The 25619-nt window shown below is 46.0% G+C and overlaps 1 protein-coding gene across 1 annotated transcript; it reads right to left on the bottom strand.

Annotated features, from left to right (window-relative positions):
• Positions 1-4520: 4520 nt before the first annotated feature.
• Positions 4521-10784, bottom strand: neff1 (neuronal intermediate filament family member 1; the record flags this gene model as incomplete). Its single annotated transcript, XM_080467750.1, has 4 exons — positions 9919-10784; positions 7419-7736; positions 7210-7334; positions 4521-4893 (listed from the first exon to the last, which is right to left on the bottom strand). The coding sequence occupies exons 1-4, from the start codon at positions 10651-10653 to the stop codon at positions 4521-4523; spliced, it is 1551 nt and encodes a 516-aa protein (XP_080323876.1). The 5' UTR covers positions 10654-10784.
• Between the last annotated feature and the right edge of the window lie 14835 nt (positions 10785-25619).

The raw sequence follows: 25619 nt of genomic DNA, 5'->3' as shown, positions 1-25619 counted from the left end.
ATGCAGGTTAGAAAGGAAAGGTTTTACATTTACTACATCTACTGCAGACGTGCTGATGTTAATGCCACTGCAGGGGCAGAATTTACATTTCTTTGTCTATGGTATCACTGTATAATCCCAAGATGTGCAGGTGGACTATATAGTGGGTGAACTTGTTTTTATTGTCAGGCAGCTGTTTCACCTGGAAGGAGAAACTGTATTTTTACTTTAATTGCAGCAGCCAAGCCGTTGCTTTTCAGCCCTTAACTCTAAGCCCTTATGACTGAATGAAAGTCTATGTCCTTATTTCTAATGAATGACCTTGTTCCTTTATTTACATCCGCAACTCGCAGTGTCCACTCAGGCTCATATTTCCAAACATCCATACATGTACGGTGCCTCACTTCAGCGGTTTCTCTTCCTAATCAACAAAGAAAAGTTCCCCCATACATAGGCCACTTGCATACATAAATAAATCTACATTAATGTTGCTGTTGCTGTCTGGAAGACTGAATTCAATCAGGATCCTCTAGTGAAGAGGAGTTTGGTAACAACTGGTCGTCATGGGAGAAAAAGGTTTTAGAACAGGTTAATGCACACAGACAAAAACTGAAGAAACAAACCCAAAACTGATTCTATGTCAAACTTAACATATATGTCTGAGTGTATGCTCAGCAAAATGGTCGGGAATATGTTAGGATAACAGGAATAAGCAGTCCTTTTCACCCTTACGTTCTACCTTTAAACCAATTAGTTTCGACTTATTCATTCAGTCTGATGCACAAGCTTCACTACAGCATCACCAATAACACAGAGAGGAAGAGATCAACAATCTTTGACCTTAAGAGGGTCAGAGAAGAAACAGTCAATTAAAGTATCCTGAGATTACGTGTAGGTTAAGTGTATTAAATGTGTTTTCTTGCGTTTAAAAACAGGCCGTTGTGTCTTTCTAAGGCAGTAAACAAGCTCTGGTTTCATAAGAAATGAACATGTTGAATGCAGCTACAATGTCAACTAAAGGGTAAGTAAGTAATAGAACCAATGTGAGTTCCAGAGAGAGCGCAGTGAATTCTGAGCAGGAAGCTTCAGAATGAGCCTGCATCACCTTTGGCCTGTGACCTTTCTCAGATGCATGCTGGGAAAGGCTTCAGTTGATTGATGTCCTTGAAAAAGGGGAAGTGGCTTCAGGAAATGAAGGGATGTTCATGTTTAATACCAGCAAGAAGTGTCGTCAGTGAACACATGTGAATAGTTTAATTCTTTATGGAAAACATGAGGAGTCTATTTCTGCAGACTTTTATCAACACGTTCACTCACTTTCACATCTTCATGAGGAATGTAACTCGCCACAGTCAGATTCTTTATTATAATCTCATGCCACACTCAGTTTTATGATTTAATCTTTTTATACAAGACTGATTTTATTTTTGAAATACCAACACAAGCTTGATGATATTACTCTTGGCAATCCATTTTAGAACTCTGGCCAAACACACTGGTGCACTGGGAGAGGATTGAATTTCTGATGCATTTAAATGCATTAGCTGTATTGATTTCAAATCAATAGAGCAGCAACTTAAACCACAATTCTGATACAAGCATAAATGAATAGAAAAGCCTCACTTTTATGATAATTCACTCACATAAAGCAAAAATACATTGTGACTGAAACTGCTTAGGAGCAACATAACGATGACAAGACACAACTAGACAAGATAAGATGCCATATATCAAGGTGTTGTCACCAACATGGCGGATTCAGGGAGTTTACAAAGACTTCATTTTCTCACAAAACATCCAAGGTGTGGAATCCAGTGGCGTGATGCTGGAGCAGGATCCAAAAACAGGCAAAGTCCAAAAACACAAGCAACAAGGGAAACGCTGGATGTGTGTGCACAAAGTAAACTCAATGATCTGGCAGTGAAACAGCAGGAGATGAAGGCATAAACCGGGAAAGTCACAAGCGACGCCCATGGAGGAGAAGACACCTGCTTCATTGGAAACACAAGAGAAGACACACAGGAGCAGCACACACAACCACACAAGTCACAAGCACACAAGCACACATACACACCAAGGCACACCAAGACACCCAGAACCAATGACCACACACACAAAGACACACCGGAGACAGAGACTGACTTCACGGAGGATCAGGATGGACGGAGACAAAGAAAATGTATATCCAACCATGATTTTAGATCCTGGAGGAAGTTAAGTAATGTTAAGCAACATGGCACATCTGGAAAAAGAGAGTAACTGAACCAGCACAACATGGATCCAGGAGACATAAAACAGGAACATGGAAGCAGAACTAAAGTATTAAGTCGATCAGGAGATTAAATTCATTAAATTCCTTCATGCATAAAGTTTGAATGAGTTCCCTGTGAGCAGTGTTTTCTATGGAGACCCTGCTTTCCCCCTATAATCTGAGACACACGTTATGGCTAAATAATGTCTTGAAAAAAAGAAAAGTTTGAGTGTGCGTGATTCTCTATCTTTATGTATTTGCTCTGTGACTGTTGACCTGTTTTCAGGCTGCAGCTTCTTTCTCAGTAGGGATTGCACAAGTGGTGTAGATAGAAGATGAATGAAAAAATGGAAAAGCCTTTCAATTTGAGAAATATGCTCATTTACTCACATGCAGAATGTTACATTACCTGCTTTGGGGCAGCGACGCAATGTGGGAGTGGATGTAGTAACTTACTCTGTTGGTTCTTGCAACAATAACTTGATTAAAGTTATAGAAATTTATATAAACTGAATCAAATGATGCTAAATCTTAGGGGATGGACTACCCATTTGAATCAGTGGAAATTACTGGTTTCATTAATCTGATGAGACTCACAAACAGGCAGCACAAAAGTTGGTTAATAAATGTCTTTATTTGGCTTTGAGAGGAACATCACTGCATGAGATAGCAGCACGTACAGTCACAGTTGTATAGCAGAACGGTCTGGAAAGTGTCAGCACTCCTCAGCCTCCCCAGAAACAAGTGAGATGCAGGTGAAAACATGTTTTATTTTGACTTTCATTCATGGTTAAGGCAAGTTTTTCTATTTTTTTTTTCCATTTCATTTTATATACTTTTTTTTTTTTTTACATTTGCACACACAACAAGCAAAAAATCTATCCCATCCAGCAAATATTCAAGCTCCAAGAATCAGGCCATGCATTCATGCCCGTCGGTCGATTCATCTGTCGTGAACTCAAGGTCGAGGGAGTGAAATGATGCACAACGGTAATAAAGAAAGACGTGGGGGGCAAAAGTGAGGGATGTAAAAATAGCCCTTTAATGCGACTCCGTACCGCTAAACCGTGAACCCTGCAGCATCCCCCCCACCCCACTGCTCCTCTTCCCTCCCCGCCCACCTGCCACTTGCAGCCTGCGCTGAGGGTCGTCGGTGTCACCGTCAGCTGTCTGACTGCTCGCCGCCACCTCGTCTCCCGTTTCCAGCTAAATTAAAGAAAAAGCAACTTTCACAAGAGGAGAAAACAAAGCATGAAGGGAGGGGACTCAGAAAGATTCACCGACAAATGAATCAATCAAAGGGGGGGATCATTTATATTCCCAAAATAGATCATATATATGTATATAGCAGCAATTTATACTCTACATTTTTCATTCCCAAAGATAAACTTCCCTGTGGAGGAGCTGCAGAGCTCCTCCTTTACCTGCAGTAGCGACATGATGCCGACCTCCCCGACACATTTGTATATATATATATATATATATATATATATATATATATATATATATATATATATATATATACACAGCTTGGTTCTATTTGTCCTTATTGCCATGTTGTGACAGTAAAGCGAACAGGAGTGAAATGAAAAAGAAGAGGAGAATGTAAAAGAGTAGATAGAGGAAAGTGAGAAGCATTCACTTGCTGTGCGAAATGTGGGGTCGGACCTTCAAGTTTAGTGTTTTTCTACCTTTAAACTTTTTCTCTGGTACATTCAGGAAAGAGCTGGTGGAGCTTCGTTCTGTTCCCACCCACACGCTCCCCAACTTTTATATGTAAAGATCAAGTAGCACCATAAAAGTTGGACTGGCAGATTTCTCATGCTCCAAATATCTGTGCGTTTTTCACCAAAGAGTCTGTGTGCTGACAAATATTGTTACTTTCAGGATTTTTGATTACTCTTAACTGTGAGTATTTATCGATGATGGCACATTTGTTACTGCTCGTGTGACGAGGAAAAGAAAGTAAAAACCTATGAGATTTTGTGGCATCTTGCTGGCTTTCTACACGTCTCTCTGTCTGCACCTGTTGAAGTGTTGAATCACCTCAGCGTGAAGAATGGAGATGATGATGATGAACCTGTGTCTTATTTTTGTAAAGCTCCTCGTGTGTGTGATGGAGATTGATTGAACCACTGTGGACTTGCAGAGATGGTTACAGAAGGCGTGTGGCGTCCGGAGGGTGCAGGCCGGCGCCACGCAGCCGTGGGACAGATCCAGAGGTGACTGGTGGGATGTGGCATGAATCAGTGATGAAGATGGTGAGGATGACGACGGCGACACAAGCAGTTTAGCTCTTGCTGGTCTTCCCGGCAGGGCTCTCCTTCTCCTTCTTCTTCTCCTTCTCCTTCTCTTTCTCCTTCTCCTCCTTCTCCTTTGGCTTCTCCTCTTCTTCCTCCTCCTCCTCCTCCTCTTCTTCCTCCTCTCCCTCGCCTTCACCCTCCTCCTGCTCGTCTCCCTCTTCTCCCTCCTCTCCCTCATCGCCCTCTTCCTCTGCCTCCTCTTCCTCCCCCTCCTCCTCCTCTTCCTCCTCTTCAGGCTTGGCTTCAGACTTGCGGTAGGCGCCAAGGGCGTAGGAGCGAGCTGACATGTAGGAGAAGCCGGGTTGGATCATGGCGCCTCCCACGGAGCTGAGACGGCACTCCTCGCCTTCCAGAAGTTTCCTGGAGAGAGAAACACTGCGTCAGCTTTGAATCTGAACGGACAACTGGAGGTCCGAGGACCAGATGAGGCCTTAGTGTCTCAGCCCGTCTGCACAAATGTCTCCATTTATAAAATAATAATAATAATAATAATAATAATAATAATAATAATAATAATAATAATAATAATAATAATAATAATAATAATAATAATAATAATAATAATAATAATAACAACATGTGAGAATTATTAAATAAAAGCATAAAACAAAACTAATAAAAATGAAAGATGAACCAGATATAATTATTTCTATTAATTTGTAACCATCCATCTTTGCCCTCTTATCCGTTGCGGGGTGGTAGTCTGAGCACTGTCACCCTGATCACGTTGCACTGATTAAGAACCTTTCCTGCAGGTGGTGAGCCCATAGGAACGTGGCGCCCGGCGTGGGACATGAACCCTCTACCTTGAGATTGAGAGTCTCATGCTCTACCAACTGAGCTCGCCGGGGCTTTTCGAACCAGTTAGAATTAATCGTTAAAGGGGTCCTATTATACTAAATTCTCTTTCTAGAGGTTTTCTAACCGTACTAATCGTCCTCATACCTGGAACGACGCCCCAGAAGTGAAGACAGTCTGTCCTCTCTCTCCCTGGACTGCTTCAGTTTTTAAAAAGTGTGTTGCTCCAACCAGCCAATCAGAAATCAAACCCTATATAGTGTCATCAGGTGTTCAGCCAATCCCAATCAAGGTAGGCCCTCCCTTTGATTCCTCCTACAATTAGGCAGCTCTGCTCTGGCACATGGCACCACGAGAGGAAGTACTTCCTCCTCTTCCCAAGATGGGCATGTGTGGTGAGCCAGTCCAGCTCACACAGACACAGCAGATTCTGAATGTAGCTCCTATGATCCAATATTCAAATGGAGGAAAATTTGAAGGCCACACAGGAGAAGCTGGATTTGGGGCAATAAACTTTGAATACAATCTTATTGGCCCAACGAGACCATGTGAAAGTGTTTCACCTGTATACCTGTATTATATGACCCTTTGACCACTATTTTCACATACTAAGTTTGGCCATTCTGGGGAGAGAATGTTTATCTTGTGGCTTTCTCAATGATAAAACTTGCTCATGTTATCAGCTGCAGCTTCTCTGATACATGCTGAGTGGGAAAGTTTGTATTGGTTCCCTCCATCTATCATGTTACAGTAGCAAAAGTATTAATTTCTGTAAATGAAAACAGTGAAAACCACATTTGAGTGGAGAATTACAATGTAGGTCTATGAAGAGGTGTCCATGACGTGATGCAGAAGTCATCAGATCATGTTTCTTTTCAACTGGGCCTGATGATGACCACAAAAGTGTTCAATACTAGAATATGTTAAAGTTATTTGACAGCTGAAAAGATGAGATACGACTTAAAACATCAAGTTTCTTTTTTTTTTTTATGTTGCATGTTCTTCCCATGTGTTTTACTCCAAGTTCTCTGATTTTATCTCACAGTCCGAAATATGTGTGAGAGATTAATGGGATGGATGGGTGGATGGATGGATGGATGGATGGATGGATGGATGGATGGATGGATGGATGGATGGACTCACTCTGTCCAACACTTGTACTAGTAGTAGTAGTTATAATTCCATAATCATCAGTGTATAACTATATCATTTGGGATTATTGTAGCCTGACTACTTACTGCTTTACCTTTTTAACACTTTCAATGTAGAAATAGCCATCATTGTACGCCACCTCTCTTATTTAACGTCTTTTCCAGAGTCATCATGAAATAATTACACTGACTTCAGAAAATACAAACGGTTTGGAGTGGCATGGCTCGGTTGGTAGAGCTGTCATGTCCCGATTGGAAGGTTGTGGGTTCAATTCCCATCTCTGCATGTCTACATGCCGAAGTGTCCTTGGGCAAGACACTGAACCCCCAAACTGCCTGTGTGAATGCAGTGAAAGAGTGAGTGGTTGGTGGTGGTGGTTGGAGGGGCAGATTGGCACCCTCGCTTCCAGTCTGCCCCAGATCAGCTGTGGTTACATACATAGTTTACCACCATCCAGTATGGAGAGAATGTATTGCATTTTGAGTCCCTTATAGTTTTCTACAGTTTTAGTATATTTAACTCCTGATTTGTGCTGTATTGTTGATATGGGTCAAATCATTGTCTGGTCGAAGAATAATGTGTTATACATGAAGTTATTTTGATTTGAAGCTATATGAATCTCTTAAGTCACCAAAGATAAATCTTAGTTCAATACAGTGGTGTCGTCTTTTCAGGTTTGTTCAGTTTCCTAATCTAATGATGGTGGTTGTTTCTAATATAACACACCTGTAGGCGGCGATTTCGATGTCCAGTGCCATCTTGACATTCAGTAGGTCCTGGTATTCACGCAGGTGACGGGACATTTCTCCTTTGGTGCTGCGCAGTGCAGCCTCCAGCTGCTGGATGGTATCCTGTGCAAACACACATGTCAGCCTATCATGAAACACTGCTGCTGGACTTTTCAATCCATCAAAGACCTAATCTGGGTCTCTTACCTGCATTTCTCCAATTTCATTGTTATGACGCTCCTCCATCTCGGCCATCTGCCTCTCCAGGGCCTCGTTGTGGCCCCTGAGGGCCTCGATCTCCAGGGTGCGGGCCTGCACCTGCCTGCGGTACTCGCTCAGCTCCTCCTTCGAATGCTTGATGGCGTCCTGGTTGCGGGCGGCAGCTTCAGTCACGGTGACGAACTTGGAGCGGTACCAGTCCTCCACCTGGACCTGGTTCCTGGCCGACAGGTTCTCGTACTGGGCCCGGATGTCTTTCAGGGCTGCAGCCAGGTCCGGTTTGCTCATGTCCATCTCCACTGACACCTGGAGTCATCAAGAGGAGGAAAGAGAGCTTCAGTACTGAGGGGTTTGCATAGATGTGATCCTCTTTATTTGTCAGAACTGCTCCTCCAGGACTCCTGTCCTGCATGTTGTAAAGGTCTCATCTGATTCAAGTGAACGGCTCATTATTAAGCCTCAGCAGGGCTCGATGGAAACTCATTTCTTTGAGTCATACGTGTTGGACCCAGGAGACAACTAAAACATGCAGGAAACTGGTCCTTCAGGAGCAGAAACTCAAAGTACTGAATCAAAACTTTATCCATCAACAAAGCCTGTTAATGTCCATGTGTTGTTATATGTAGGAGTGTCTGCATTTTTTTATATTTGTTGTTACAATGCCAAATGATTTGGGGATTAAAAAAGCATTTTTGTAAACTATGTTAGATGCCTTCTCAGTAATATAAAGTCACATTCATTATACTTCACTTTTTGTTCATTGTTTTTTCTTTTTAATTATTTGATTTAACATGTTTCTGATCATTTTATCGATTTTTTTGCAAATATTTATTTATTTATCCATCTATTTGTTTATTCTAACTAGCTGAGTCCCAAGCAGCTCATTTTTTGTCTCATAGGGATGTTTGGTTGGTTGGTTGGTTGGTTGGTTGGTTGGTTGGTTGGTTGGTTGGTTGGTTGGTTGGTTGGTTGGTTGGCGGGTTGGTTGGTTGGTTGGTTGGTTGGCTGATTGTTTCAAAGTTTCTGAATTATTTAGAGCAATTCAACTGGCAAGTTCATGAAAAAAGTGTACCTCTCCCTCTACCGGGATAAAGTCACTGTAAGGAGTGCAGCATCAGCCGGATTACTTTGAATTTCCACTGCGTTGAAGGTGCACTTCTCATCCTGTGGTGACACATCCATAAATGTATAAGGTGAGCAGTGTGTGTTGGTGAGCTGAGTTGCAGTCCAGTCAGGTGGACCACTGCAGGACTGATGAATCGACTGCTGACTCAGCCCTCTCTGCTGCTGAAAAGCTGTGCTGTCAATAGCTGGCATGGCAATAACATTCTATGTGGGGGAAGAGGAGACACCCAGGAGGATTCTACCCAGCAACCATCACTGCATGACTTTCTTCATGACAGGATACAGCAAGGTGCTGGAAAACAAACTCACTCCTCCAGTTATGAGAACAGACTTATAATAAGTCATAATAAGATTCTATTGTAGATCGAGTCTATATTATTGATTATTTTGTTAATGAAAACTACTGTAATGCATGAATCTCTAGAAAGAAAATGCAAAACTTTGTTGTATGTTAAATAGTTAGAAATAACTGTGTATTGCTGCAGCTTGGCTCCTTTGAAACGTGAATAACACAAGAGCTGATGCGCCTCAGTGGGTTCGTCCCCCCCGGGACGACCACACCCCAAAATTATGCGCCGTTTCTCCGCATTTTCTCCCCACGTCCCCCTCTCCTCCCCATCCTCCTCTCATGCAAACACCATCATTTAACCTAAAGCTTTTCGGAAGATAGTTGCAGGTCACAGGTCATTAACTTTAACGACCTTGACGCATAGAGTGCGTTTAATGATTATTGTCCTTGCAGATAATCAAACACACAAAACCTCATCAGTTTTACAGTTTTGAGTTTGCGGAGAGGCTGCGGGCTTCGGTTTATGATAAGAAAATGAAGAGGGGGGAGGAAGAGGAGGAGGAGGTGGAGGAAGAAGAGGAGGAGGAGGGACAGCGCACGGTGCTAAAACGGAACTGCAGTGCCATCAATTTCCCAGTGCGCAATGAGGATTTTGAGGAAGACGCAGCATGTCGTGCACAGAAAAAGAAAAAGGGAAAAAAAACAAAAAAAAAACGTCTGATGGTACAATCTAGTTTTCTACTCCAACACTTTTGAATGAGTTTCTGCAATAGTGAGAGAAACTTGGAAAATTAAAGATCACACTATTCCAATCAGAAAATATAGAGTTTATATCAGGTAATTTGTAATGTATGAGAAATTGTGCTGGTTGTGGTGTAAGTGTGTTTGATGAAGCATTGAGGGGACAATGAGCCCCCAAACACTTTGCAATAAGTCAATGGATGCAGTAAATGTTGAGGGTTGTGATGATCTGATTTTGAACTGTAAGCGGTGAATCTGACAGGTGGAAGCGGCGCCAATTGCGCGTCTGCGGACCCGCGGCTCACCTGAGCCCGTCCGGAGGCGTATGCGTACCTGTGTCGCCTGCAGCGACGTCTGCATCTCTTGCAGCTCCTCCTCGTGAACTTTCCTGAGGAAGGCAATCTCGTCCAGCAGCGACTCCACTTTCTTCTCCAGCTCCAGGCGCGCCAGCGTGGCGTCGTCCACGTCCTTCCGGTAGCCCTTCAGAACGCCCTCCGCCTCCTCTCGCAGCCGGGTCTCCTCCTCCAACTTCTCCCGCACGCGCTCCAGCGTCTCGTTCATCTGCACGCAGTCCAGGTGCATCTGGCTCTTCTCGTGCGTCAGCTCCTCCACGCGCGCCCGCAGCTCGCGGATCTCCTGCTCGTAGAGCTCGTGCAGGCGCGACGGCTCGTTGTGGCGCTGGCGCAGCAGCGTGACCTCCGCCTCCAGCACCTTGTTCTGCTGCTCCAGGTTGTGCACCTTCTCGATGAAGGACACGAAGCGGTCGTTGAGGCCCTGCAGCTGCTCCTTCTCGTTGGTGCGGATGATCTTCAGCTCGTTGGTGACCGCGGTGGACTGGGTCAGGTCCATCATGGGGTCCTGCATGGAGGAGAAGACCCGGCCGGGCGCCGCCGTCCTGCGGTAGGCGGGCGACGGGGACGCATAGTTGCGGTGGCTGCTGCGGTACCCCGCGGAGTGCACGCGGGACGGGCTGCTACTGCTGCCCAGACCCAGGCGGCCGGACCGGGGTGCGTCTCCGAAGATCTTCCGATAGGAGCTGCTGCTGTAAATCTCGCTGGAGTAACTCATGTTGGCTTCAGTGCGGTCCGGCCGGTGCCTCTGCTCTGTGCGGGATTCACAAAAGTGTGTGTGTGGAGTTTTAGGAGAGTGTGAGGGTGAATGTGTGTGTGTGTGTGACAGAGAGAGAGAGAAAGTGAGATGCGAGTGATGTCTGGCCAGGACAGGTGCTTTTATAGAGCAGGCGCTGGCGCATCATTTGACGCAGCAGCCACAGGAGATGAGGGGAAACCTGCAAGCTTTTGCAGAAAGTCTCCTCCCTCTGGGGAGACACGAATTCACTCATGCAGCTCGTCTTTTCTGTCCTCGCAAACACACACACACACACACACACACACACACACACACACACACACACACACACACACACACACACACACACACACACACACACACACACACACACACACACACACCAACAACAACAACACAACAACTCCCCATGATGATCAACTGCTAAACAGATGTAATAAAGTCCACTTTTCATGAAGTTTTGTCTTTTTCTGTTATAAATCTGATAAGATTCTCATGTATGACACCGCTGGAGTGTCTCATGTTCCCTCCCTCCGTGCTGCCCACTGTCATTGCAGTTTTTCTCTGCTGTCCCAGCAGAACGGATTGAATTGGATCGATGTGTGGAAGCTGTGCGCCACAGTGTGTTTTTGGTGTTGCAGTCTGCATCGAGCCGCCCTCATCCTCCCTCCGACCACCGCAATGTCGGAATACGGGATGAGACACATTACAATGTCCTGATTTCTGCACTCACGCAGTCTCACGCCTCACGTTTTCAATGCTTTTATGCCAGAACAACTGCACACACGCTTCAAGACGTTCATCTGGAGATAGGACAGCACGAGATGGCATGCACACTCACATATTCCCCAAAAACAAACGCAGTGGAAAGTTTATCTGCGTGATAGTTTAAGGTTATATGACACGCATCACTGCACAACAATCTGACTGTGTGGTGCTGAAGTGCTGCACGGAGCTGTCGCTGGCCTTGGTGCTGATCCGAGCTTGGACTCATGACAAGAAGGACCGCGCCCCATAATAAAGAGAGGACTGCAGCCTCATCACCTCCAAACACAACCTCAGCCACCTCAGGAGCGCTTCTGGATGACGGCCCAAACAAATGTGCAGCACGCGTCCACAGTGCCAAGTCTTCTTAAATCACCCCAGACTGAGTCTGATGAGGCCGCTAATGCGAATAAACGATCAAGGAAAAGCGATCAGAGCCATGTAAGGCGGGAGGAATCTATAATAGGGGTGACATTAAGTGAAGATGGGCTATTAATGCTTTTTGCTTTGCGATAATCTGCTCGTGCGGTTTAGATGTGGATGCTTAGGAGAGGAGGTGTGCACTGTCGTTTTATGGTGCAGATCGGCTTGCTTGTGAAGTTGATGTGAGGTGTAGCCTTTTTTCCTGCTTGTTGAGGATCTGAAATATACCAGATTGTAAATAGATAGCATATTTCTTTACAATAAAAGCAACCAAAATCATCTGTCCATCACATTGAAACGCCGCATCAACGTTGACGCTCAAAACTGCTGAGCACAATGCGAAAACAAGAACTGATAATGAATCATATGCAAAATGTGCATTTAACGCATTAAACATCTGCACAACTCAATAACATTGAAACTATATAAAAAGAGGACAGAGAGAAGATGTGTGATGCATCCACTAGAGTGCGCCAAAGCATTGGTTTTGCAGGCTTGTTTACCAAACCTGAGCTGAAGAAATACCATTTAATGACAGTGCCTCTGCAGGATTTTCACTTTGGTGAGTTAATTGGCCTTTCTGTGAAGAGTTTCCATGTTTTTCATGTGTGTGCATCCCCCCCTATTCCTGTTACCTCACACAGTGCAAAACCATGTTCTGCAGGCTAATTGGTGAGGCTAAATTACCTGGAGGTGTAAATACCCATGTTCTTCTTTATGATGGACTGGCCTAACAAGCTGATGAAGGGTATACATGTGAAAGGATTGATGGATGCATGTTCATGGGTGTGGGAGTAATGTGCATTAAAACGAAATAGAAATCTTAATCTGGTGTTTAATGGCAGACTGTAATGCACTGATGAACCCTCAAGGTCACTTGACAATGCAAAGGAGATGCCATTGTGCATGAGCACAATGTCAGAGAAGAAAAATACAGATCAGGTTAGGAAAAATAAGAAACAATGGTTGAACACATGTATATACAAGATCAGGCTATTCAGAGGGAGAAACCTTGGTGAGCCGGCTATTTTAGCCTGCTGCTGTAACAAAAGGGCCTATTGAAGGTGCAAGTGACTCAGCAGGAAATGACAGGTCGCCCAAAACATCTGATTTCTATCATTGTGTGTCCTGTTCAGCCTGCGGGCCGCCCTTCACTCCTCATCCAGACTGCTTGGTAACCAGGCACGTGACACATTTATTCAATTTGTTTGACCAAAAGCATCATATCAGAGTGACAATATTCATCATATGCATCATTTAATCAGCTGAAGTGTTCCATACAAGCTGCTGCTGCATGTGCTGCAGCCACACACACACACACCCACACACACACACACACACACACACACACACACACACACACACACACACACACACACACACACACACACACACACACACACACACACACACACACACAACGTGCAGCTGCACCGTGCAGCACTTCTGCATCAATGAGCAGCTTCTACATTCACTCTGAGGCCTCAGTGTGATGAGTGTAAACAAACAGAACCACAGCGGGCAGCGTTGAGCTGTATGTTGTCTCATTCAAGCAGGCAGGCAGAGCCACCAGTTGGATCTCACAGTAAACATGTTGGGCTGAAGTGCAGCAGGGAGACAGAGAGAGGGCGCTGTTCTTCCAGCAGAAACAGAGACCTGAGCCCTCACGGGGCTGTGCAAATGGCAAATGGTGGAACAAATGAAAGGCTGATGGAATAATAAAAAATACATGGCATGCTCAGGGTAAGAAAGAAGAAATGTCTGCAGATCATTTAGCTCACCGATGGAAGAAGAGAAGTCATGCTGATCGTGATTGTGTTCTGTTTCATTCAGCCTGATTTGAGGCCTTTTTCATGATGCATTGTGGCGTGGTTTACTGAGGCACTGAACAGAACTGAGGCATCACTCATTTTATTAGGGAGGCCTGTGCTTTTCCTGCTCTGAGGGGTCAACACGATAAAGCTTTATAGACACGATTCTGCACAGCATCACTGTAAACGTGCACGAAGAGAAGTGAAAACAAGCCATGCTGAGAGAGAGCATGTTATGCAGTCAGTATTAAAGGCTAATTTAAGCAATTTAATTTACAAAAACATCCTATGAGAATGTTTATTATCTTGTAATCTCCTCTCTGTCTGCTCAGGCAGCAGGTTCACTGCTAGTGATGCAGCTCATTCTCGGTTGAAGAGGACCTGCTGCCCTCATTCATTTGAACTGGTCTGCAAGCTCTGCAGAAACCTGACGCTTCGTGTTTAGCTGGTGGTTTAGCATTATTGCAGCGACTCTTTACATCTCATGTTAGCTTGCTATGACCAGCAACATGCATACATCCCCAGTAACAGACATTTAGCCTCCAGCAGGGGGTGGAGCATTGGCTTACAAGAGGCTCCAATCTGACTCGAAAAACCACAAAGCAAATGGTAAATATCTCGAAGAAAACATTGAAACATTTGCTTTTTTTAAAAGAAATTTCTCAAGAGTAGTGAACACAAAACACTGAGGTACCATTTACACAACAATAAACAACAGAAAACAGAAAACTTGTCCGTTTACATGACAACAGTGCTCGGAACTACAACAAAATGCAAATGTTTAAAAACGCTTCCAAGGTGGGACTTTTTGAAAACGTTCTGACTCTGGCCCTGTTTACACGACAACGTTTCACGTGACAAAACCTAATCCACTAAAAAAAAGGAGTGCGTTTACACTGCAGCAGCGGACACAGAGGCAACGATGTAGTTAGTATGCCGGGCTACTGGAGGGCGCTGTTGCTTGATTTTGTTATGAAACTACACAGACGTGTGCAGAGAACAAAACACTATAAACATGAAGAAAATGGAGAGAACCTGACATCCACATGGACTGATGACACATCGGATGCTATCAGGGAGAGTCTCAACTATTAAACTACTGATCTGGACCATAAAACTAGAATATGGACCGCGGGTCGTACCACTACGCGGCCGCCATGTTTGTTTACAACTGGATGAGCAGGAGGGAGGGGGGGAGATGAGCAGTAACAGGCTCTGTAGCCTCCATCAGTCTCTGCAGGAGGGATTTGCGCCGTGAAAGAACTTTCCACCTTGGGAGCCGGATTAAAAACTTTGCTGATACAGTGGATCAGAACACTGGTGTCGTGTAAATGGACCCCCCAAAAGTGAAGAAAGTTTTGCGGATACACTCTAATTTGTTGTCGTGTAAACGGGACCTCTGTCTCTGCGGAAACCAGTGAAACTGCAAAAATAGTTTTTCAGCACATGCTCAGTAGAGGGACAATAACAACAATGTTCCTCTCCAGAGTGTCATGACTCCATTGGTTGTTTTATAATTGACAGCCACCGTAGGAACCATCCGACTTTATTGTCTGTTCATATGAATGGTCGTGTTCTCGCTTTGTTAATGTTTAGAGCGTATTGCTCTCTGTGGGCACGTCTGTGTGGTTCCATTACAAACACATACAATAGCACCCGCTTGTGGCCCTGCATGCTAATTACAGCATTTTCAGCATTTTTGCCATTTCTGTGTATAGAAACGGACTTTGTTTTCAAAACTTTGCTGTGTAAACGGGAAACTTTTTTCAAATGAAAACAAAAACAACAAGGGTGTCACAGTTCAGCCATTCTGCTTACTCCACTCTGCCTGCCAGCCACACCCACCTCTGCTCCACTCTAACTGCCTGCCACACCCACCTCTGCTCCATTCTGATTGCCAGCCACACCCACCTCTGCTCCACTCTGATTGCCTGACACACCCACCTCTGCTCCACTCTAACTGCCTGCCACACCCACCTCTGCTCCACTCTTTTTTTTTTTTTTTTTTTTTTTTTTTCGCCCTTGTCCTGTTCGGCAGCTTGGGCCAACAATATGATGTGATTGAGAGCCTTCGGAGTCAGAACAGATTTTGGTCTTGCAACAGGGAGAGACCTGGAGTCTCCTCCTGTTGCCTTCTCCGTCAGAAGATGGCATGGCTGCCGTACACAACCGGGGGGAACGCTCAAAGAGAGAGAGAAGAGAAAAGAGAGAAAAAGGTTGAGGGAGGAGGGGGGAGGGGGGAGGGGGATAACATACAATATCCTTGTTGTGCTACATATATTATTTGCAGTTATCACACTGATCCAAATATTTTCCAACTGTTTTTGGATTAAACCAGCCTGAGCTGCTCTATCTAGACAGTAAAATGATTTCTTAGATTAACCAGCCTGAGCAGCTCTATCTAGACAGTAACGTGAAGCAGGAACATGAATTAACAAAGAGGCGACAACAAAAGAGGAACATGACCTCCAAAGTTTGAGCAAATGATGATAGAGAACAAGCAACTTCAGAAGCACCTTTCGTGAGGAGTGGAAGTGTGTGTGTGTGTGTGTGTGTGTGTGTGTGTGTGTGTGTGTGTGTGTGTGTGTGTGTGTGTGTGTGTGTGTGTGTGTGTGTGTGTGCGTGTGTGTGTGTGTGTGTGTGTGCGTGTGTGTGTGTGTGCGTGTGGTTTGTCCACTGGGTGGGACCGGAACTGCTGTGGGGGGACCCGTGGCGAGACCCCGGGGTCCGAGGCCATCGGGCCCGGACACCGCCACCCCGGCAGACGGAAGCCCCCCAGGCCCGGGGAGACCACAGCGAACCACCCCAGAGAGCCACGTCCCCGCCCAAAAAGCACCCGACGGAGAATGCAGAGAGGAATCCCCCCCAGGCAAGAGGGGCCCACAAGAGAAGGATAAAGGGCACAGGGCCCCAGGCCCCGACCCAAGCCGCCAAGCCGAGAAAAGGCCGGAGCAGGGCCCCCAGGCCGAGCGGGTCGAGAGCCCCCCCAACCCCGGCGGCGAGTCCCGCCGCACCCCCGGGAACAGGCCCACCCACCGCCCCCCCCCAACCCGGCAAGGCAGAGACGGCCCCAGCCGCCGCGCCCCGGACCAGCCCCGCCCCAGCCCCGCCCCCAGACCCAGGAAAGCGAAGGCCGGCGCAGGCCCCGGTCGGAGGACAGTCAACTCTACACCCCCAGGAGCCTCATATCCCACCCGCCCCATGACCCTCCCCCCCGGTTTTAATTGAAATACCCAACCCCTGACCCACCCCCCACCCTGACGCAGACGCAGACGCACACGCACACACACACACACACACACTCGGGACGGTGGGGGAGTGATGACTCTCGCCCCCCCAGGCCGCCGGCCGGGCCCCCACCCGGCCACCGCGGTGTCCCAACCTCCACTAATCCAACAGCAAATGGAGAAGGAGCACCGCGCCCCAGCCCCCCCACGAGCGCCATGCCCGAGGGAGCGCGCCCCCCGCATCCCAGCCGCACTCACCCCGGGCCGGGGCGGGACCCCAGCGGGAGGTGCTGGGGGGAGCCACGTCTCCCGCCCTTCTCCTGCCCTATATGTGTGTTGGATGTATGTAAGGGTGTGTCTTTGTGTTTTGAAGAGGTGGATGCAATGTGTGTGTCTATGGTGCGGTTTAAAATTGGGGGGTAGCGGGGCCCAGGCGTTCTACCGCTGACAAGCGGCTTACCCCCTCAAGACCCTGCGTGACTAAGTGTGGTTAAAATTGTGGGTGGTGCAAAGTCGGGGGAGGACCCAGACCGCAGTTAAGTAGCCCGGACCCCCCACCTAGGCACCGCCCCACTGTTCCCTATTGTGGAGTGATATAAGGTGAGGTAAGGCAGGGAGGGTTCTGAGGGAGGGGGTCCCCCCGTCGCTAGGACCTTGGCCCAGCTGGACCCCCCGCGCTGCCCCACCCCACCCCTGAGCGGCCGGCCTAGGACCCGGGGAGCCACACCCCCCCCAACAAGGCGCCGTAAGGGGACCCGGGCAGGGAGCCCCCACCCCACCCAACGGCCAGACAGTCTGAGACCCGCAGGGCCCAGTGCGAGCCCAGCCGGAGGCCAGTGGTCAGGGCACCCCCCCTCATTCGCCCACACAGCCCCACCCCCCAACACACACACACACACACACACACACACACACACACACACACACACACACACACACACACACACACCCACCCATCAGGCCCTGGAGGTCACTCTCAGTCAACCGTCCATCCAGAACCCGGAGCCCCCCGTCCCCCGCTCCCCCCAATCCAGGAATGAGGCAGACCCGGAGCGCGGCAGCAGGGGCCAACCCGCCCCACCGGGGGAGGGGGCCAGAGGGAGGACCCACCCCCAGCGCCACAGCGGGCACCCCCGCCGGAAAGGGGGAGGCCCCGCACCCCCAGGGCCCGGACGACCCGCCCCCAACCCCCCCCAGCCGACAGCCAAGCCGGGGCCCGACGCCCAGCCCCCCCACCCCACCCCAGCGGGCCCAACCCCCGCCCAGGGCAGAGCCCCCCCCACACCCCCGCCCAGGACTCCCCAGGCCAGGCCGCAGCCCCCCAGCATAGACGCTAGGACCCCCCCGAGCCCACAGAGCCACCAACCACCAAAGCCACGACGCCCCAACCACCGACGGTCCCCAGAGCCCCGGGGTGGAGCCACCACCCCCCCACAGGGCTACATGGTGTATCTAATTATTGGAGACCATGTGGACTCAAATTGTGTCAAATGATTTTTCCTACAAGCAGACATTCTCTCCAATGTGATGTGGTCTAGAAGTAAGTTTTTAAATAACTTTATATTCAGATTACTTTTGGATTTCCAGTTCATGAAGATCGCCTTTTTTGCGACGCTTAGGGAAACCAGGAGCAGCAGGACTCATTTTTTTCTCCTAACAAGCAAAGTGAAGGTGAGACTGGAATAGGGTAGCCCAGACATAACGATAAATCTTCACAAATCTTTTGCCAGAACGTTTGGACTGGCGTACACAGCCAAAGTGCGTGTAAATAGGTATCGGGGAGATCACCTGTGCAGTTTGAACATATGTTAGTGGGAGTGAGCCCCATCTTGAACATCCTTTGTCCTGTGTAATGAACTCTATGAAGGACCTTGTATTGTATGAGCTGTATATTGGGGTTTTTGCTCATTTTGAATGTATTTGTACAGATTTGTGACCAAAACGTTGGGTCTCTGTTGATGTTGAGATCTTCTTCCCATTTGAAGGTGGGAAGGGATATTGAGATATTTGAACCTGACCGGATTGAGATAATTTTAGAAAGAGGTTTAGGTGCTGAGATCTTCAGGAGATTTGTCACTGTCTGAGGTAAGTTCAGGTTAATCTGTTCTAGTTTGAACTTAGTTTGTATTATTGACTTAAGCTGAAGATATTCCAGATAGTTGCTTTGACTGATGCCATATGTTTCTATTAGCTCATTAAATGGAATAAAAGAGTTATTGGAGATAAGTTGTTCCAAGTGTCTTATTCCTTTATTTTGCCATCTTGGGAAGTTTATTGGTTTCTTTCTTTGCAGGATGTCGGGATTGTTGCTGCTCTGCTCCACTCTAACTGCCAGCCACACCCACCTCATCGAGGCAACCCCCCTCACCTGCTGTATAAAGACTCCTGCTCTCCACTCACCCACTGCCAGATTGTTTTGCTCCTGCTCGTACGCACGGCCGTCCAGCTCTATTTTCTTGGACTGAAATCCTGCTGCCAACTCTGCCTGCCTGTGACCAGCCGACCTTGCCTGAACCCTGCTTCTTACCTCAGCCTTCTGTCCCCGACCACAAGTTTCCGGTAATTCCCTGTTGAATAGAGACTCTTGTTTTGTGTCACACTGGTGGCTGCCCTGCTGGATATCCCGTTTGCAATCGCCTTCGAACTTCATTAAAGCCTTCACCAACGGTACCTGTGTGTCTGCTGTGCTGCTATTGAGTCACAAACACCCCCCTCACAAAGAGCAATCAGAGATTTCTCTGTCTGCTGGTAGCAAAAGCTGTTTGGGCCGATTGTGGTGTTGGATGGCGGGAGGAGGGAGGAGGGAAGATGCTGGAGGTGCAGAATTGTCATTGTTTATTTCTCTTTTACCACATACTGGTCTAACAGCCACACACACCTGCAGTACAGCACCTGAGTGCAACAGGACAACTACAAAAAACATGGTCCGACTCCATTTCCCACAATGCACTTGTCATTTAAAGTGACAGGCGAAGCATCTAACAACGGCAAAATGAAAATGTGTAACTATTTTTGATCTGGATCACCACTATTGAATGAGTTCTTCCTTTTGATCAAAATGCACCTTGTGGACACGTTGCCATGAGGATCAGCTCATTAGTCTTTGAGATATCTTGTTAACAGACTGTTTTCACATAAGATATAATTGAAGCAGCCATGAAAGATAAGTATAGTTGCTCAAAGCCATGCTGTCATGGTGAGTTTATAAAAACATTCATAAAGCATCGGCTATAGGAGTTTTCTGGACATTTCATTGTATTTAACAGCAGAAAATGTCTTAATATTGGTTTCATATTGAGATTGTCATCATTTTCCATAAATGTTTGTTTTTGAGAAAATATAGATATTTTTTATCTCTGCACTACATTTAAAGTTTATTATGGTCCAATATGACCGGTCCGGCCCACTCAAGATGAAATTGGGCTGAATGCGGCCTCTCAGCTAAGATTAGTTTGACACCCGGAGGTGACAGTAAATCCTGTTTCCAGCATTTTGTCTTGGTAATTGTGAATTAAAGCCACAACATTTCAATACAATTAATTGCTTGTTCTTTTCAATCCAATTTCAAAGTGTTAGGATAAGCAAACATTTTATTTAAATTATAATTCATATTCATTTAAAGTGACCATACATCTTAAGGTCAGATCTTATTTGAAGATAGGCTCGTATAGTGAGAATGAACAGATTAGACACAAGTTAAACCTCCACAGTGCTGCATCTGTCACTGGAGTGTAAAGTGTCACTGATTAAAACATCTCCTGAAAGCCTGCGGAGAGATTATTGAAAATGAATTCTTAGTTTTATACATAAACCCACATTACAACTATACTTTAAAAAATTTACTGAAGTAAAGAAGTTAGTCTTTTTATCCAAAATATCTGTAGTTTTTTGATTTGATTTGATTTGATGTGTCTTTATTTCAACCATGCAAAGAAAGAAACGAGACAACAAAGAAAAAACATCCAAATGAGTAAACAAATGTCGACTATCCATCTTCAATATGTCCCAATCCAGCTTTATATGTTCAAAAGAGTTGGAATGAAGCTTATTTAATCCGACTCCTTCGCAAAAAATACTTTAGTATTTAGGTAAATAATGTGAGTACTCCGGTTGCCTCTGGTTTCTTGATCACAATGATGAAGAAATTACAATCTCTCGAGGTTTAGCTATGTGCTGAAGACATTAAAGAGCAGAGGGAGGTTTCTTATGAATCCTCCAGCGATGTGTGGCCCCCCTGCAGCAGCCTGCTCCTCCACTCCACAGGTAAACAAACACTAATCCACATGCTTCTGCTCTTTAACTGCAGCAAAGCAATCCACACAGTCTGATATATAATTGAATGCTACATGTGGCTCCCTGGATGTGATTCCATTATTCATTGTGTTCAGCTGCTCTAAATGGCTGGGGACGAGACAATCGCATTCTGTTTACTGCAGCATTCTATCAGCTCATCCTCCCGTGGTGGTGGTGGTGTTTTCTTGGTGCATATAACGGCATCCCAATAAGAGAAGGCCTGGATCTCCACCAGGCCCAGACGGAGAACCGCTCTCCACCAGCTTTGAAACCCATCTTCCCTTTGGTGCTTTTGATCTGCCAGGTGTTGCTTCAGTGAGGAGCTTTCCTCCGCGTCACGTCCAGGCCACTCGGCTCGCTCGCTTCTGTTCTATCTCGGGTGCACTGATCTCGTCTGATGTGCACTCTTTCACCGTGGTCCCGGGAGAGGGCTCTTTCCCGCATGCAGACAATCTGCTCCATCTGTTTGCATATACATACACACACACACACACCTACAGGCCCACTCAGGCCTCTGGCCTCTGGATCTGAGCTGTCAGCTCTGATGGAGGATGTACGGATGTTGTCACTCAGCCTCAGGAGTCTCGTCGCAGCAGGCTGCAGCACTCTTTCTGCTCAGGTGATGAAATCCTGTGATGCTCACAAAGATCTGATCACTGTGGATAAAGACTTTATTACTGACATGATGTCTTTTGTGACCTAATCTACATAGTTTTACACCTACAACTGAACGATTACACGTCAGTTCAAACCTTAGATGTGTAAAAAGGTCATTGAACCTGGTGTAACTCAAACCATCGTCGCTCTGAAAATGTGGAAATTAAATCCTTTCAGAGAATCCTTTTGCATCACCTCTCTCTGCAGAACTGCACAACACACACCACGGCTAAATGGTGCAGTCAGCAGAGGCGTTTCACTACAAAGCCAAAGACGACAGTGATCCAGCACGACAGCGCCCCCTTTGCCACGGGAGCGCCACTGCAGCCTTTTCCTGCTCACTTCTACCGTCTCTTTCTTTTTTCGGTCAATTTCTTTTTATCTCCACAGTCAGCACCTTCAGAAGCCTCTAATTATTTTTTCATTTACATTTGAACCCTGCATGGCTGCTTTAATTTGAACAATATCGGTGCGGTAATTGCATTTGAGAAATAACTCCACTGTGCATGACTTCTTTCTGAATTGCAACATAATCCTTCACAATTCTTATAATTGTCTTTATGCTTTTGCACATTGAAATTTTTTTTTTAATCATTGTTAGCTGATTTATTCTTAACTTATTGTGAGATTTATGGAGTTTTTTTTATTGTATAATATAATATAATGTAATGTAATATAATATAATATAATATAATATGATATGTAGCAATTATTCTTGTCATCATTATTATTATTATTCATTTTGTGGTTTTTACATTTCTGAATTGTAGTCAACGCATATTTTCTTTTTCAAACCTTTATCATTTGTTTTTTAATAATATATTTTTCAATGTGAAACAGTAAAAACTCTTTTTTTATAATTTCATCAGAAGCAGTGCCCCATCATCTGCTACACGCTGCTCTGAATAGGTATTCCTTTGCATCTATTTGCTAGATATTTATTGATAAAATGTTTTTACTAAAAAGAATTAGATGTCAGAATTTTAATATTTCAGTACATTAAGGGGCATATTAACAACAGCGCATGAAGAGTATTAGACTGAATGATGATCATGTTTGTGACACGGCAGTGGGCGGGCGGTGTGTGTGTGTGTTTGTGTGTGGGGGGGGTGCATGTAGTCATTATGTGCTGACTTAATGCCTCTAAGTGATTGAATCTTTAAAGTCCTCACTCAATGAACCTGGAGAGCTGGTTTTGTTGTGTTTCCATGGCAGTCGTCATTTGTGGACTGATTTTGATGTCTCGGGTCATGTTGGTGTGTGTGTGTGTGTGTGTGTGTGTGTGTGTGTGTGTGTCAGGAGGTCAAAATAAGGTGGATGTGTGCAGGTCCCAGATAAGCTGCTGCTGGATTTGCCTAATCTGACAAACGAGGACATAGAGAGGTGGGTCAGTAGGCCTGTGACCCTGACACACACACCCACAAACAAACACGGCTACTTACACAACTCTGTCGATAACAGGGCCACACACACACACACACACACACACACACACACACACACACACAGACCAGCAGGTAAGTCATGTCAATACACTCAGCCGAGGCGCGTCGCGTGGCGTTGGCTTCGGCTGAGCTGCATTGCGGCTCGTGTCTCGTGTTTCATGTGCAGATTTAATGTAAAGCTCGTCTTTTGGTGGATGCTTTTACCGGGAGTGCTCTGCAGGAGAGCGTGACAACAGAATTAACACACACCGTGATAAATAAAGAAGATAGATCCACTCATGTACGTCCTTTGTGTATCGTGTCAGCGCAGCCTTGAGCGAGTGGGGAAAGGACACGGGGTTGTCTCAACAACGATAATCAAGCCAACGCTGCTGTCGTCAGGCATTAAGGGACCGTTCTGACCGCTCCCGTGTGCTGAGCCGCCTTCAAGCATTTCTTTGACAGCGATGACCCCGATGAACCTCGGTCGTCCTGAGAGGAAAACAGCTCGGAGACGCGGCTGGAATCTTAACAGAGCTGAACACCTTAAAAGAGACGAGTGTGGCCTGATGCAGAATCAACAACATTTAGTATCAACATGGTGTTATTTGTTTCCGAAAGCTCACAATCTGTAACAAAACACAAGACAAGAGCCAGTTCAGCAGTACAGAGATGAAGCAGTGGCAAACAGCAGCATGCCAGAAAAACACGTCGGGTTCTCCACGCCAGCCTCGACACGATGACCTTGCAGAAGCAAGTGAGTCCCTTTTATTATGTAAGAAGAGTTAAAAACATGACTGCAACTGTGAAAACACGACTCCTAAACATGCGCATGAAAATCAGGCACTTTAATAAACCATCGGATGTGGAGCTCATTAGACAAAGAAGAGGAGTGAGAAAAGCAAATGAATTAAATGAGGTTCTAAACAATGAAAGAGATTTGAATGAAGCACTAATAAATTGCGTTAGTATCATGGTTTATAACAGAGTCATCAAGCACGAGACGCTCTCGTAAAGTCATTTAAAATTAATATTGTACTCCAATAAACACGTACAAATACAAATATGGTTTTTCCTTCCAAACTGTTGTTAGTGTTGTATTAACAGATTTGTACGAGGAACTACAGCGTTTATATCAAAATATTATGTCTCATCTTTGTGACTGTCCATCTAACAAAAGTCTTTTTCAAATGGACTTTCAGAGCCAGTTCGGCATAGCCGAACTTTTTGAAAACACTCCGACTCCGTGTAAACGGGCGGAAATGCAACTTGTCTGAAATATTTCTACTGCGCATGGACACTACAGCCGAAGTAAAGCACAAGCAGAAGGACAATCAGAACAAGGTTTCCTCCAGAGGGTCGTGACTCCCAGTCCAGATTCTCCTGGACTTGGTGGTTTTATAGTTGACAGTCACTGTAACAACGATACAACTTGGTGGTCTGTCCACACTAGAGTCTGTGTCCACCTACTGTTAACGTTCACAGTGTGCTGTTCTCAGTGTGTACGTGTGCGTTCGTCACAAACACTACCAACAGCGCCAACTCGTGGCCCAACATGCCAACTACATTGTTCTCCTGCATTTCGGCAGTGAAGACGAACATCATTTCCAAAACGTTCCTGACGTTTCAGAAACGAAAATACTACAACGATGCATTTTCACTTGAAAGGTTGTAAACGGGGCCTGACAGGATCTGAGGCGTCGCCACAACATAGAGCTTGATACTGTTTTCCAATCCAGAGACTCTCGTGTGGAGACGTGTGGTTCGTACGCGGGTGGAACTGATCACAGCAGCAGTGGGTGGATCAGGTTTTGGTGAGACGGCTTCCTGAGTGGGACACTTTGCATGATGCACCTGCTCTCATTTCCTGCTCCGGCGAAGCCAAGAGGTTACGACAGAAGATCCAGATTATCAGGTGTTACACGACAGAGCTGTCGTTCGTGATGGAAGGAAGAAAAACCCATTTGAGTGGCTCCCTTCCCCGTCAGCAGGCAGCCGGCTCCAGAAGGGATGTGTGATGCTTTTCAAGACGCCCTTCCCCCTCGGTCTCCTCCTTCCCGTTGGAGCTTTGTGTGTATTGGTTAATAAGCAGCAGTCAGATGGCCGTGATCACACAAACCTGGGATTTGGCCAACAGATTATTGGGAAACACACTGGATGGCTGGCGAGGATCAAGCCCCCGCGGAGGCTTTCTTCTCATCTCCTGCTCAAAGAAAAAGCTCCTCATTACTGTCTATTCAGCCTCCACATGAAAATTATTCATTGTATGAAGAAGCGGTGGGCTGGGTTCCTCGGTTAAAGCCTCCATTAGTCGTCTGGAAGTAATTATTACCCAAGCTTTTGTG

Source organism: Lipophrys pholis (assembly GCF_963383615.2).
Source record: "Lipophrys pholis genome assembly, chromosome: 7".
Taxonomy (NCBI): Eukaryota; Metazoa; Chordata; class Actinopteri; order Blenniiformes; family Blenniidae; genus Lipophrys; species Lipophrys pholis.
Note: the sequence above shows the minus strand (reverse complement) of the source record. Positions and strands in the feature narration are given on the sequence as shown.